Below are 14,960 nucleotides of genomic sequence, written 5' to 3'. Positions count from 1 at the left end.
TGCTAAGGCGCGCACGGGGGCCTGCGATTGGCCTGAACGAAGGTCCTGGAACCCAGAGACGAGACCCTTTCCGGGGGACCCAGTTCATCTGAAACCTGCGTACTCAAGGGTCCTCACTGCCTTTTATTAAAAAAAAAAGCGTGTTTATCTGTAGAATTAATTCTTCATTCATTAGATCATCAAATTCCCAACGCTGTTTGAATCAAACCTGTGAACCATGCAGGTTTTATAATTCTGTACAGGATTCATCACTGGCTTGGAAGGGGGGAAATCCTGGCACTTTAAGACTCCGTCTCACAAGCATTCGTCGAGTACCTGCTACGTGCCGGGCGTTTGTCAGGCACCCTCTGTGTGCTGGATATTCTTAGATTTGACCCCCAGACAGACCCTGCCCCTGCCCCTACCCCAGAGCCTGGGGAGACAGAGGCTGGGGAACAGTCGCACAGCAGGTGTCACCCTGGAGCTGGGGTGGGCGCTCTCTGGAGAGGGGAGATTCTGGGCCATCAGGGTCTGTCCTGGGTGCCCTGGCCCTGGTCAGGTGGGCGGGCGAAGCCTCCCGAGGGGATGCAGGGTGCCTGAGATGAAGCTGCATCCGGGCACAGGGAAGCCACCTGCAGAGCCCAGCAGAGAGGATGCCAGGCACAGAGAAGGGGGTCACCAGGGGGTGATCCTTGACAGTGGTGAATATGCATGAGTGTTTACCTAGGGGGCCGTCTCCATTAGCCTATTGAATCCCCCAACCTCCCTTCAAACAGGGAGACCGTGTGGCCGGCGTGAGAGGTGGTGCGCGTGGCGCGGACGGGGCTGGCGCGTGGCCGAGGGCCGGGCCCCAGGGTGGGAGGGTCTTTACGGAGCAGCGGGATTGCAAGCCTCTGTGGAGAACCGGCAGATGTGTGAGGTGATGAGCAGCTGGCGTGGGTCCAGGGGCCCGAGAGATGGTCACTGTCCGTGGTTGTGCAGATCGGGGTTGGTGTCGACTGGGGTGCAGGTGGTAGTGGAGGTGAGTGACACGGACCCTGGGGGATGGCACTGGTGGGGACAAAGGAGGAGGGGAGGGGATGGCTCCGGGGCTCCTGGGCCTCTCTCTGGGCAGCTGCAGGACCCTCTCCAGGTGGGGGACCCGGAGAACAAGCTTGGTGAGGGAAGACAGGTTTGAAGCCTGGGTTTGCGGAGGAGAGAACAAGGGCAGAAAGGGTTGGATGGCTGCGTGTGGGCCCCAGAGGAGGGGCCTGAGGCACGGCTGCGGAGGTGGGGAGCTGGCCCTGGCCCACCGCCCCTTACTGGCCTGGTGGGAGAGGCCGGGAGGAGCGTTCCCAGAGGGCAGAGAAACCAGAGCCCAGTGAGTGTCTTGGAAGCTGGGGAATGCAGCCCCACAGGGTTAGCTGCTGCTTCCCCTCGGGCCTCCGTGTTTGCAGAGGCCAGCGTTTGCTATGATTGTAGCTCTAGGACAGGCGTGGAGGGCCGCTGGAGTGGCCAGAACCTCAGAATGTGACCTCCTTGGGACATAGGGTCTTTCCAGGTGTAATTAGTAAGGCTCTCGATGGATAGTAAAATCATCCTGGATTTAGGGTCCACCCTGAATCCAGTGACGGGCGTCCTTATAGGAGAAAGGGGGGGAGATTCGAGACCCAGGGAAGACGGCCATGTGATGACAGAGGCAGAGATGGACGATGAAGCCACAGCCCAGGGAACACGGGGAGCCCCCATCAGCTGGGGAGGCAGGAAGGGTCCTGCCCTGGAGCCTGCGGAGGGAGTACGGCCCTGCCCACACCTTCATTCTGGACTTTCGGTCCCCAGAGCTATGAGAGAACACAGTTCTGTTCTTGTAAAGGCACCAGATTTGTTGTACTTGTTACAGCAGTCCCAGGAAACGAATACTACAACGACCTCTTGGAAATGAAAAGATATCTTTTGTGCTTAAAACAAACAACTTCACGGAGACGTAGCTTTATTTGCAGCTGATTTGAAATTGCACGATTGGTTAAGTAGAGGAGCAGGATAATCCCACACGTCATCACGCCCTTTCCACGGGACAGCGGATGCTTTAAGGCAGCCGCCTGAGCTGCAGCATGACTGTGGGTAGCACGGGTCCTGCTCCGTCGTCCTCCTGTTCACAGGGGTGGCCTGAGGAACGAGGCTTCCCTGCAGCCGCTGAAAACCACACATGAGCAGAAATACTGTCGGCAAAGTCAAATTCAGGTCTTTGGGAATTGAACGAAGGGTGCTGTGTGTGTGTGTGTGTGTGTGTGTGTGTGTGTGTGTGTGTGTGTGTGCGCACGCGCGCAGGGCCTGCCTTCTCTGGGCCTCGGTAGCAGGTGGCCCTTGAGGAGTCCTCAGGGCCTCAGGGCCTTAGGGCCTCATCGTAGGAGTCCTCAGATGCTTCGGTAGAGGTGGAGGAGTTGAGACTTCCAGTCAACACGAGGGCAGAGCTTGGGAGCTGCTGTGGCTGCACTGGGGGCGTGGGCTGTGCTTTCATCCTGGTGGTGACATTGACCACCTGGGCCGAGCCCGGATGGGCAGGATTCTGGAACACCACAGGCAGAGCGCCGTGGGAAGGGGCCGTGCCAGGCCCCCATTTGTTTGCTGTCACGGTTTGCGGAGCACGGCCCGCCCCTTCCTCTCACGGCGGCTTTATTATTTCAGAATGCCCTTGACCTGCCAAGTTGGGGCTTGGAAGGCAAACACTCCCAGACGTCACATGTATTTTAAAAGTAGAGATTAAAGAATTTGCAGTGTATGAAGAACAAATACACTTTCAGCTAAGCATTTAAAATTAATGACTAGAATCTAAGGAGGCTGCAGGCTGCCCACCTGGAGAAGATGCCAGGAGCGGGGATTAGTGTGAGAGTGTGTGTGAGAGGGTGTGAATGTGGGTGTGTGTGTCTGTGCAGGTATGTACGTGTGTGGCTGAGGGTGTGTGTGAGGGTGTGAATGCATTTATGGGAGTGAATGCGTGTGAAGACGAGTGTGTGTGTGAGGGTGTATGTGCGAAGATGTGTCAGCAGCGTGTGACTGGGTGTGAGGGCACAGGGGTGTGTACACGAGTGTGTGTGAGGTTATGTGTGCACATGCGTGGGCACATGCACTGGGCCGAGCCTAGTGTTGTGGGGCCGGCAGGGCACCCTGCTAACCCGGGAGCGGGCAGGGGGGCAGTGGGGGGGAGATCCGACGGTTTCCATTGCTGGTGGAGCTGAGAGGAGGGTCTGCAGCCGGGTGGGCCGCCGTCCTTTTCCTTCTGAGCAGCATGTGAATCCTCTGCTCACAAGGTTCCTTGGGGGCAGCCCCTGCTAGGGGAGAACAGGTGGCTGGGCTTTCTGGCCTCTCCCTCCCTGCCCTGCCTGGTGGGGAGGAGGGGGACGAAAAAGAACCCACCTGACACTGTCTGGCCCTGGGGTGGGCTTTGCCCTGGGTCCCCGGCCTGGCGGCCCCTGCACGGTTCTGTAGTTCAGTAGAGGTCAGTGGTTGCGACACTCCTCCCTGTTTTTGAGGGACTCAGACTGGGTTACCTTTGCTTAGCAAGTTGTGCATTCTTGGGTGTTGCAACCTGGAAAGGAAGACACTTGGGAGAAGTAGAGGAAGTTCAGATTTGCTTCTGATGCTTGTTATGCTAATTACAGATCAGTTTCACCTGTTCCTCAAAAGGAAGCTCATTCTGAAGCCTCCCTTGGAAGGTTGAAAGGATTTTCTTACACCAGTCAATTATCCAGCTCTCTAAAATCTGCACACTGGGAAACAGACCCTGAGGCTCGAGATCTGCCTTCTCGGGAGCCAGGCCGTGGGCAGGGGCAGGGGCAGGGGCAGGGGTGGGGGGCACCCAGGGCTGCGCAGAGGAGAGGTTGGGCTGCAGTGCAGTGGCAGCAAAAGCCTCTGTGGACCCCACGTCTCGGCTCTGGAGATACAGTGTCGAGGTGGCTGCACTAGCCCAAGGGGCTGTGGGCCCCTCCATCTCCATGCTCGCCCGTCGCTGGGTGTGAGCTGCCCCAGCAACGGCTATGCAACTTTGGGTGAGGGATTTCAGGAGGAGGATCTGAGTGCAGAGTCTCAGCTGTGAGCCCCCGTCACCCAGCACTCCAGAACCTTGGTCCTGGAGGGACATGTGGGGTACACCACAGTACCCACTCTTCCACAGCATCTAAGTCTTCTTCTTTAAAATGATGATAAATTTTAGTAGCACTGTCCAGTTTGTTCAAATTCCCAATTGTCTCATACATGCCTGCTCTGGTCTGAATTGTGTCCCCCCCAAATTCCTAGGTTGCAGCCCTAACTCCACAATGGGACTGTATCTGGAGGTGGGCCCTACGGGAAGTAATTCAGGTAAATGATCAGGGTGGGCCCTAATCCGATGGGATTAGTGTCCACATAAGCAGAGGCAACAGAAATCTCTGCCTCTTTCTGTACACACACACACAGAGGAAGGGCCGTGTGAGGACAGAGGGAGCGGGCAGCTGGGAAGCGAGGCCTCCCCAGACCCCGGCCGTGCTGGTACCCTGATCTCGCTGGTACTTCTAGCCTCCAGAACTGTGAGAAATACACTTTTGTTGTTTAAGCCCCCAGCCCGTGGTATTTTGTTACGGCAGCCCGAGCAGACTGAGACGGTAGGTAATGTATTCACATGGTTCGATATTGAAAAGGCACAGAGGGCGTCCAGGGAAGCCCATGTCTGGGGATCCCAGTGACTTTGGGTTCCAGGATGATACTGCCGTTTGCATGCACGCTTCTCCGTGCACTGAGGATCCTGGGGCCGGATGTCTCTGGAGCTCCGAGTTTCGTATCTCTTCATACCAGCCTTTTAATAACCCGAGAGCACTGGCGTCACAAAGGAAACATGGATAAATATGACCATATGCAGATATAACATTTTTATGTGACTACGAATACATAAATAAGTTGAAAGTTAAACTTAGGCCAAGAGGGAGTTACCACAGAAATGGCAGAGAATAATTTCTGAAATTTATGAGGACCTCGTGTAACACAATAAAAACAAAACCAACCATCATTGAAATATGAACACAGGAATAATCAGGCAGTTCAGAGAAAGGAAATGGACGTTGCCAGTAAAATTCGGGCAGATGTTGAACCTCATCAAAAATTATTGCAAATAAAACACCTGGAAGATTCATTTGTCAGAAATGCAAAATAGTTTACAGATTGAACATACCTTGCGTTGGCGAGAATGTGTGAATTCGTGCATCCTTTTGGGGAGGACGGTTTGGAACTATTGGGTGAGTCAGAAAAAAGTGCGGCTGTCAACTGTGTGTACCTTTGATTCATCACGTTTAGGAATTTTCTCGAGAGAGATATTCTTAAAACACGCCAAGGATGTATATCAAAAAGTTACCTGCAATAAAAGCGAGCTGTAAACAGCCCCGTGTCCATCAGTAGTAGAACAAGAAACATTAGTGGTTTAAATTCTGATGGGGTCCTCTATCGCAGGGGTCCCCAACCCCCAGGAACCGGGCCGCACAGCGGGGGGTGAGCGGCGGGGGAGCGAGCGGAGCGTCATCTGCCGTCCCCCATCGCCCCCCCTCGCTCGCATTACCGCCTGAGCCATCCCCCACTCCCCCCCCACCCCTGCCCCTCCACCGCTCACCGCCCGTGGAAAAATTACTTTCCATGAAACCAGTCACTGGTGCCAAAAAGGTTGGGGACCGCTGCTCTAACTGAATACTGTGCAGCCATTAGGAAGAAACAGGAGGAACTCCCAAGTGCCAGCAGGGAGGGTCTCCAAGGTACCGCACTGAGCAAACATGCCGGACGGCCAGGGCATCCAGCTCTCCTGATGTGTTCCTGTGGGGACCCGCAAGAAACTGCTGAAGGCTTCCCATGCCGCGCTATTTGCACAGTGATTTCTTTTTTTTTTTTTTTTTTAGTATGCAGTGTAGTACTTTTATTTTAAAATGCGTTCATTTAGAAGTCAAAACTGGTGACACACATTGGTGGGAGCTGGGGAATTTCCGGTTGTCGGGCTGCGGGTCTGTGGGTGGCTGGCAATGTCTACCCTGTGACAGAGGCAGGTCCGGGCTGTGTCCCAGGGAGCGAGGATCACCCAGTCAGACCCCTGCTGGCTGCCGCGGTGGGCACTCTGGGTCTGACGGGCCTCGGGGGGTCAGCTTGGGCTGCCTGATCACTTTCTATTTGGAAGCTTCCAGAACTTTCCTGTCGTGAGGAATTAGGCCACAGAGAGGACGTTAGAGCACAGTTGGAGGCCGGTGGGAGGAACAGACATGATTAAAGACGAACTGGAATCCAGCTTTGCCCGGCTGGGCAGTGGGGGAGGGAGGAGGCCACACAGGAGGCCCTGGGCCAGAGTGACCCTGGCCTGCTCCCGAGTCTCCCACGAGGCCCGGAGGTGGCCAGCCGTCGTGCGGGCAGGCGTGCGGGGAGGGCACGAGGCCTTCTCGTCATCCTCACTCTTTCTAGGTGATTCTCTCATAAGGGAGCCAGGCTCAGCCAGCGGGGCGTTCAGAAAGGGGTTGGATGCCCAGAAGTGTTCACAGCTGCACGTTCCCCTGGTCCCCCCACTCCCCCGAGGGCTGGGACCCCAGCAGGCCCGGGACGGGGACAGGGTTGGAGTGGCTTGGCCACCTGGTGCATTCGGCCGAGGAGCCCCCTGGGGTGCTTATTGGGAACCCGCTGCCCCGCCACCCTTAGACGGCCCACTGGGTGCCGGGTGCCCTCAGGCCAGTGGGAACGGCACACGTCTGATTGCAGCCCGACTCCAGGGTGGTTCCCAGAGGCCTCACGTGCCCCCGGGTTTGGGTTTAGCAGCTGGTTCTGCAGTGGCGTTTGCAGCCTGGGTGGGAGCAGTGCCCCCCTCCCCCCAGCAGGCCACCGTGTGACCTCCTCCCGCCCTCGTCCCCCAGGTGAGCACTGCGAGGTGAACGCACGCTCCGGCCGCTGCACCAACGGCGTGTGCAAGAACGGCGGCACCTGCGTGAACCTGCTCATCGGCGGCTTCCACTGCGTGTGCCCCCCTGGCGCGTTCGAGAGGCCCTACTGCGAAGTGGCCACCAGGAGCTTCCCGCCGCAGTCCTTCGTCACCTTCCGCGGCCTGAGGCAGCGCTTCCACTTCACCGTGGCCCTCGCGTGAGTCCCCGCGCGTGCCCGCGACGCCTCCTGTGGTTGGAGGTCGCGAGGTGGCCTTGTGTCTCCGCGCATCCCTCCGTCCTGTAACAACAACCCCCGTCCACCGGGGCCTCTGAGAGTCGAGTCACCTTGGCCAGCGCTGGCTGTAGGACTGGCCACTTAATTTGTAGGACCCCATGAAAATTGAGGATGGAGTTCAAAAATTAAGAATTTCCAGCTGGTGACAACAGAGCATTTAGCAGGTGTGGCGCCCTGTTTGCCCGCCCAGTTCACATGCCCATGAAGCCGACCCCCGGCTGCCCCGGTCCCACTCACCTGCCACCACGTGGGCACCCCTGCCACCCAGGTGGCCAGAAGGTGGAGGGAAAGGGCCCAGCAGGCTTGGGAATGAGACTCAGCGTAGGTTCCTGCTGTGCCGCCGGCTTGCTGGGAGACCGCGGGCGGGCGGGCGGCCTCACCCCTCTCCGCGCTGGTTCTTTAACCGTAACAGGAGGAAGCAGGCTGACTGTGTGCTGTGGCCATTCTTTAACTTTTGCATCTTTTTCTCCAAGAGAATTTAGATTTAATTTAACTTTTAAAAATCTATCGCTTCCATCGTAAAGACTTCTATCAAGTTCACCTTAGTAGTACAGGAGGTATTTTGTATTTGGTCAGCGTTTAGGGGGCCCGTTAGGGGAATGCGGCATTCTGTGTCCCCCAGAACAAGATGCTCCCTCTGAGCTGCCCTTTGGAGAACAGGGCATCTCGGGGAGAGATGGGGCAGACTCCTCTCCCGGGGCTGCCCACCCTGAGCAGGTGAGGGGTGTGGTGTAGCCAACAGGCGCCTCGTGGTGCTGATGTGAAACCCCCCCGGGCAGTCCTCCTCCGTCTCGCCTCCCCTCCCATCTCGGTCAGGTCCTGTGAGTCCCTTGACCTCGTGGCTCCCCCGCCCGCCACTGTCCTCCCAGTTCCCAGCACTGTGGCCTGGGCCACCGCCCTCTCCCCCGTGGAACAACAGTGGTGGCATCTGCTCTCAGCCTGGGTCAGGTGGATCTCTGTCCGACAGGCCTGCCGGGCCTGCCTGCCGCCTGGGGCAAAACCCAAACTTCTTAATAGGGAACCGGGTGGCCCCCTGTGTGCTGACCCCTGGTGACCCCCGATTCTGGCACCTCGCATCCTGTGACATGGCCACCCTCACCTCGTGATTCTCTGGACCTGCCCGGCCTTGCAGAGGCATTTCCTCGGCCCCCCCTGCCGGCCCGTCCGACGGCTGCCCCTTCCTTCAGGAAGCCCCCCTGACCCAGGCGGGGCCATACCTGCATTCCAGCTCCGGCTGGACGTCTGGTCACTGCCTGCTTGTCTGGTACCTTCAGGCTTTGATGTTCCTGCTTGCAGGATCAGGCCGCTGTCCACCCTGACTGCCCCTAGAGAAAGGTCCAGATGAGGGCGTTTGGGTAACGTGGGGGCTTGAGTCGTGGGCGGGTTTTCTACGTTGCGGCTCAGATCTTTTTGCTCTAAACCCATCCTTCATGCTAGATCATTGGTTGGGGGTGTGAACTCATGCCAGATTTCCTGATCCTGGTTTTTTTTCCTGGTTGTCAGGTGATTTGATTGGGCTAAAGTCTCCAAAGCAGATGCACGTCCTTTTGAAACCTTTAAACGGCCACACGAGCTCCCTGGCTGGCGCTTCCGGGCTTCTGCTCCAGGACTGCCGTGTCCGTGCTCATCACTGTGCTGAGGTCCAGCTCGCTCTCTGTGCCTGTCCACCCGCTGGCCTGAAGCTCCTCAGGGGTTTTTTCTTTTTTTTTTCTGCGGTACGCGGGCCTCTCACTGCCGTGGCCTCTCCCGTTGCGGAGCACAGGCTCCGGACGCGCAGGCTCAGCGGCCATGGCTCACGGGCCTAGCCGCTCCGCGGCATGTGGGACCTTCCCGGACCGGGGCACGAACCCGCGTCCCCTGCATCGGCAGGCGGACTCTCAACCACTGCGCCACCAGGGAAGCCCTCCTTGGGCTTTTTGTCCTGTGTCGTGACACGCAGGCGCCCAGGCGAGCAGCTGGCTGGTATTTCCATTCTCACAAAGCATGAGCGCCCACTGCTCCCCTCTGTGGCCCCAAGACGTTGGCAGGGGGGCTCCCGCTCTCCCAGAGGAGGGGCTCTTTGGCCCGGTGGGGGGTGGGAGGGGGTTGAGTTGCAGAGGGAGAACATTCCGGGCATCCTGAGTGGCCTGGAGTGTGTGCTGGGAGCTCTGCAGAGGCAGGCAGACCCCTGCACCCACTTTGCCCTGCTTCAGCCCCTTGGTACATTCTTGGGCCCGGACATCTGTGTGGGGTGCAGATGGCGTCCTCTTGGAGGACGTCTGTGTCGGGAGGCTGGTCCCTGCTGAGGTACCTTCTGAGCTCGGCCCGACTCACCACAGACGTCAGCGTGGGTCGCTCAGCGGCCACACTTGGGCTTCGTGCTGGCACTGCTCCCGCACCTCGCCTGTCAGGCCCACTTCCTCCTCACGAGAACCCTGAGAGCTGGTATCACTGTTCTCCCCATCTCGCAGGTGGGGAACCTGAGGCAGAAAGGTTGAAAAACTTGCCCAAGGTCATAGGCTGTCCAGTGGGACCCCCAGGCCCTGCCTGTAACCTGTGCTCTTAACCTCCCGTAAAGGATACGGGCCCAGGGTCTGCTTGTCCTGATTTGCAGGTGTTTCCCACGTTCTGCCCTCTTCCCGAATTCCCCTTGGAGACCAGCTTTAATAAAATAGCAAGAGCAGCTGTCATCCGTGGAGCCCGTGTGCACGCCGGGGCGCCCTGCTTGTGGCTCTGTTTCTGATCCTTAGAGCACCACCCCCTTTCCCGGGAGCTTGGAAGAGGGAGGGGTGGGAGATACAGCTCTGGTTGGCCGCCTGGGCCCGGCTGCAAGGCTGCAGTGCTGTTTGATTCTAAGGGCAGTTTTAAGGTTTGGGCCATTTGGGCCGCTGTTTAGGGCGACTGCCCACGTTTTGGTGCGCGGCGCAGGGCTCCACCCCGCCCTGGAGAGCGGCTGCTGAGGCTTCCCCCCCAGGGCTGTTGTGAGGACTCACGTGAGTGGGCATTTGCTGTTGCCCTCCCGTTTCTCTAGCTGGGCCTCTGCGCCAGGCCCTGGTCCGGGCCCTGCCTGCTCGCAACACCACGTCCCCGCCCTCTGCCCCTAAGCCCTGTGCTCAGGAGGCACCACGTGGGCACAGCCTCCAAAAGGAGGGCCCCTCGTTGGGACCCCTGGCCGCTCTGTGCCCCACATGTCTGGATGCTGAGAACAGCAGGCTTCTGTGGGTGCCCGCCCCCCCACATCAGAGGTGCCCTGTGTCCTCCGGCAAACAGGCCGATGGCATGTGGTTTTGGTGTCTACGTGGCCATGGCCACCCACCACCTGGGCGTGGCCGGCAGCCCTCTGTCATAGGCAGTGCAGCGAGTAAGCTGCAGGAGGCTGACCTGAAAGGTGACCAGGGTCCTGGGGGTGGGACCTGGACACAGCGGCCGGCAGACGTGCTGGAAGCCAACAAAGGAGGTCTGGCAGCTTCAGACTCAGAGAAACTAAAGAACAGTCGTGTTTAATTAAGTGCCCACGTGACGTAGCGCATGTCCCCTTGCTCGCCAAATCCAGTATTGTCGATGCCCACACGTGACAACAGTTATGGGCGCGTTCCGACACACCTGATGGCGGCTGAAAGGGCGGGGCCGAGGCCACATCCGGGAGGTTAGCTTCGAAAGCAAAATCATAGAAAGCCCCCCAGAGCCTGCGCAGGGGACGGGTCCGGGTCGGGGCTGCGGTTGCTCTGGGCAGGGCCTGGAAGGAGGCGGGCCTCCTGCCTCCTGCCGGGCGTACTGTGAGAGAGGGGGGCTGGGGCACCGGCCCAGGGCTTTTTTTTTTTTTTTTTGCGGTGCGCGGGCCTCCCCGCGCCGCGGCCCCTCCCGCTGCGGAGCACAGGCTCCGGACGCGCAGGCGCAGCGGCCATGGCTCACGGGCCCAGCCGCTCCGCGGCACGTGGGATCCTCCCGGACCGGGGCCACGAACCTGCGCCCCCCGCATCGGCAGGCGGACTCCCAACCACTGCGCCACCAGGGAAGCCCATGGCCCAGGGCTTTTGTTTCAGGTGGTTTCTTTCGAAGCTGCTTTTCCTCTTTCTGGTTTCTGTTTGCCAAGGGCCTGGGCTCCCGGGGGCCTCAGCTCCCTGGTACCAGCCTCCTTGTTGCCACCCTTTGTTCTCTCTTCCCCTGGCCCCTCACCAGGCCTCGGCTTCTGTTTCTGGCCTTTCCCCTTTTCACTTGTGCTGTTCAGACCCTCCCTGTGGCCCTGGGTCCCATCGTTAGATCGTCCATTCCCAGCAGTGCGTGGTGCCTGCCCGGAGGACCGTTTCAGCACTGACCACCCCCCTCGGTCCAAAGAGAAACCCACAACAGTGAGGCCCCGCAAAGGGAAGCGAGCCTGGGGTCGAGTGGATCCCAGTCTTAATTCAGCTCTTCTTCTACATGCTCACTCCACACCCGGAGCCTCCACTCTGCTGTGCAGGTGTTTTTTCTTTAGAGTTTGTCATCAGTGCTTGCTGACTTCTAAACCGAGGGGATGCAAGGTCTGGGCGGGAAATGTCAATTTTATGTAACTCAAGGGAGAGGCTAGGGTCACATGCCTGAGGCTGGTTTCGACAGACTCCTGCCGCATGAAAACGGATAAACCAACCTGGAATCAAAGGAAAGCATTTCCCCCCACTTAATCTCCGATGAGAGAGACATCCAGCTAGCTCAGGAAACAGTCCCGAGTTCACTCCGGAGGTTTGTGGGTTCTCTGTCACCGGGGCATCGAGGAAGCCTTGTGGTGACTTGGTGTGTCGGGGACCCTCGGGTCTGATGGAAGAGGCTTCCTCAGGGGGTGGGAGAAGGATTTCTGAGGCTGCTTGTCTCTTGTCAGAATAAGTGGTTTTTTACTCCGAGTGCTTCAAGTCTCACAAGGCTTGCGTTTCCACGCGTCTGTCGGTTCACGTGGGCCGCCATCCGTCCGTGGATTCAACACATCGGTATCAAGCGCTTTGTGGACCAAGTCCTGTTTTGGTGTCGGGGATGCAGCAGTGAACGGGAGTCATCATCTGTCCCTTTAAAGGATCTTGTGTTCTCGTAAACAAACCAATAATTAGGATAATTTCAGAAGTCAGATGAGTGGTGTGATAGCCTTTAGGGTGAGGGGCACAACTTAGATAAAGTGAGTTGGGGAGAGCACAGTCGGAGTGGCATCTGGGAGCTCTGCAGAGCCAGGGAAGACCATTCCCCACACGGGGGAACAGCAGGTGCAAAGGCCCGGGGGCAGGGAAGAAGGTAGGGTTTGGGAGCAAAAGGACGCAGTGTGGCTGGAGTGTGGTGGTGGAGACGAGGGGCATAGGCCCCGAGGTGGTGATCGACACCCACATCTCTGTGCCCTGGGGCATGTACGTGGGATGTATGCACTGCATGTGTTTACTGTCCAGATATTTCCAGTTGGTATGGTGGCTGTGTCATCCTTCTAGAGCACTGTGCGAGTGGAATCTTTTCACCTGTACAGGTTGTGGTAACCAAAGTGCCCCCTGGAATCTGCTTTGCTCCTTCCAGAAGAGAACATTGCTAATCAGGTTTTACGGGCTGTCCACTCCTGCTGTGAAAAAAAGAGTACTGGGGACCAGAGTCTTTGCCAAGCGTACTCATCCTCTTGCCCACTCTGGCCAGGCTTGTTGCCCTGGGCAGCCTCTTGTTCCCCCACCTCCAGGCCACCTGCAGACCTTCCACCCCGGGCTCATTCATTGTGTGACGTGCTTCCCCTTGGCCCCCCAGGTTTGCCACCCAGGAGAGGAACGCCCTGCTGCTGTATAATGGCCGCTTCAACGAGAAGCACGACTTCATCGCCCTGGAGATCGTGGACGAGCAGGTGCAGCTCACCTTCTCGGCAGGTAAAGCCTTCTGCACAGGAGGGAGCCGCCCTCGGAGCACGTCCTGGGCACTTGGTTGTTTAAAACCACCCCATCGGGACTTCCCTGGTGGTCCAGTGGTTAGGACTCCACGCTTCCATTGCAGGGGGCGTGGGTTCGATCCGTGGTTGGGGGAACTAAGGTCACGCATGCCTCACGGCACGGTCAAAAAAGCAAAGAAACACCCCATCCTGTGCAGCGCCGTCAAGCGTGCTGACCCACCGATTCCCTGGTTCTCCATCTGGGAATCTGTCCTGTGGGAGAAATCCAGAACGCACAAAGATGTTCATTGCAGCGTTGTTTATAAGACACAACTCAAATTTCCACAAACTAGGGGATCATTGAAGTGTGCTTCTGCCTCTGTAGGTTGAAAATATTGACAAAGCCGTTAAAAATGTTTTCCCGGTGGTTGGAAAGAACATTCGTTCAGACTGTTGGAAGGACTTTTAGCCTTAGTGGTCTGTTCACCTCTGTTCTCTCTGGACCTCCCCCCGCCCCGCAGGTGAGACCACGACGATGGTGGCGCCACAGGTTCCTGGGGGCGTGAGTGACGGCCGGTGGCACTCGGTGCAGGTGCAGTATTACAACAAGGTAGGACCGGCCCCGCCCCACCCGACCCTCAGCCCGGGCGGCCGGTGGCGGGGGGGCGGGGGGGGCCCTGGCAGCTTTTTGGTCTTTAGACATTTATACTCTAAAATTTCAAATAAATATGCTGGTTGAAAAAGTTATTTAGGAAATGAGCATTTGTTGAGGGTCTGTGTAAAGATACCCAAGCCCTGCGCTGGGGCGGATACTCCCCCAGGGAGCGCTGGGCGGGGAGACTCAGGGACCCCAGAGTCCTACACGGGGGAAAGGACGCAGAAAGGGCTTATTCATTGCAGCTGCCTCGGCCGAGTCATTACTGGTGGCTAAAATTCCAGGCCATTCAGACACTGTTCCAAAGCCCAAGTAGTCCACTCTTACCTGGATGAAACCTGAGAGTCAGAAGGCTCCCCTAGGAAATGCTGTGAAGGTCTGGGCGTTTTGGGGGGGTTTCCTTTCATTTTGCTGTTTATTGGCTTGTGAGGAAACTCCTTGGCAGTTTTTGCATCAGAAAGCCCCGCTTTCCATCGCTGTGGTGCTTTCCGTCACTGTGGTTTTTGCAAATCGCTCTTCTTCCTGGGAAACTCCAGGGTCCCTCCTGCTCTGAGCCCCGACCCAGGCCTCCACGGGCTTGCGCCTGGGCTTGCCTGGCAGACAAGGGGTCCTCCCTCTGTAAGAGATACACCCATGGAGGAAGGGTGCTTTCTGTCTTTCATGTCTACTGCATTTCAGCTTTTGGACACAGTAGGGATGGGTGACCTCTCCCACCACTTGGGCCTGAGGTCTGTGTCATACAGACCCCTCCCTGTCGCTGTCCTTCCCCTAGTCTGTACTCGGCCATCGGAGCCCTCTGCCTCCTTTTTCCATATGGCTCACCGAACACGTCTCATTTCTCCATCACCTGGAATACTTAGGCCCCCAGCCGTGATCACCCGCACGGTGACCGTGGTTTTTGTCCCCGGTCTGTGGGCGGGAGATGCCCCTGTCGCCCAGCCCAGGACAGAGGCCGGGTAGCTTTTGACTGGGGTGTGGAACTCTGCACGGTATTTGTGATGAGGGCAGGGAGAGGTTCTGGTGGGGTCAGGGTGCAGATCTGAAGCGACGTGGGGGCTGGTGCCACTCTCAGGATTCTGAGGACCAAGCAGAGAGCGTTCGTAGGTGCCTGGGACGGGGTCTGGGCTACCGCAGCCCCCAGGACAGCCTGCCGCCCTCGTTCCTGTGAGCCCCCCGGGACCGTGGTCTCGGCGGTGCCCGGGTTGCTTGATGCAGAGCCGCATGAGCCAGTTAAGGAGGTGGGGTTGGGGGCGGGGGACGGACCAGAGGAAGACAACGCGCCTCCAAAGACACACTTGCCAT

At 58.1% G+C, this 14,960-nt stretch overlaps 1 protein-coding gene across 1 annotated transcript in view; it reads left to right on the top strand.

Moving 5' to 3' along the window:
- CELSR1 (cadherin EGF LAG seven-pass G-type receptor 1) overlaps positions 1–14,960 on the top strand; it is a gene marked incomplete at both ends in the record, with an annotated part of 147,250 nt that overhangs the window by 68,916 nt on the left and 63,374 nt on the right. Inside the window, 3 exons of the mRNA XM_082851040.1 lie at positions 6,864–7,086; positions 12,889–13,004; positions 13,525–13,613. Coding sequence (XP_082707166.1) covers positions 6,864–7,086; positions 12,889–13,004; positions 13,525–13,613 — 428 coding nt within the window. The remainder of the gene's footprint in view (positions 1–6,863; positions 7,087–12,888; positions 13,005–13,524; positions 13,614–14,960) is intronic.

Source organism: Leucopleurus acutus (genome assembly GCF_964270905.1).
Source record: "Leucopleurus acutus genome assembly, chromosome: 11".
Classification (NCBI taxonomy): Eukaryota; Metazoa; Chordata; class Mammalia; order Artiodactyla; family Delphinidae; genus Leucopleurus; species Leucopleurus acutus.
This window is presented reverse-complemented; position numbering and strand designations above follow the sequence as displayed.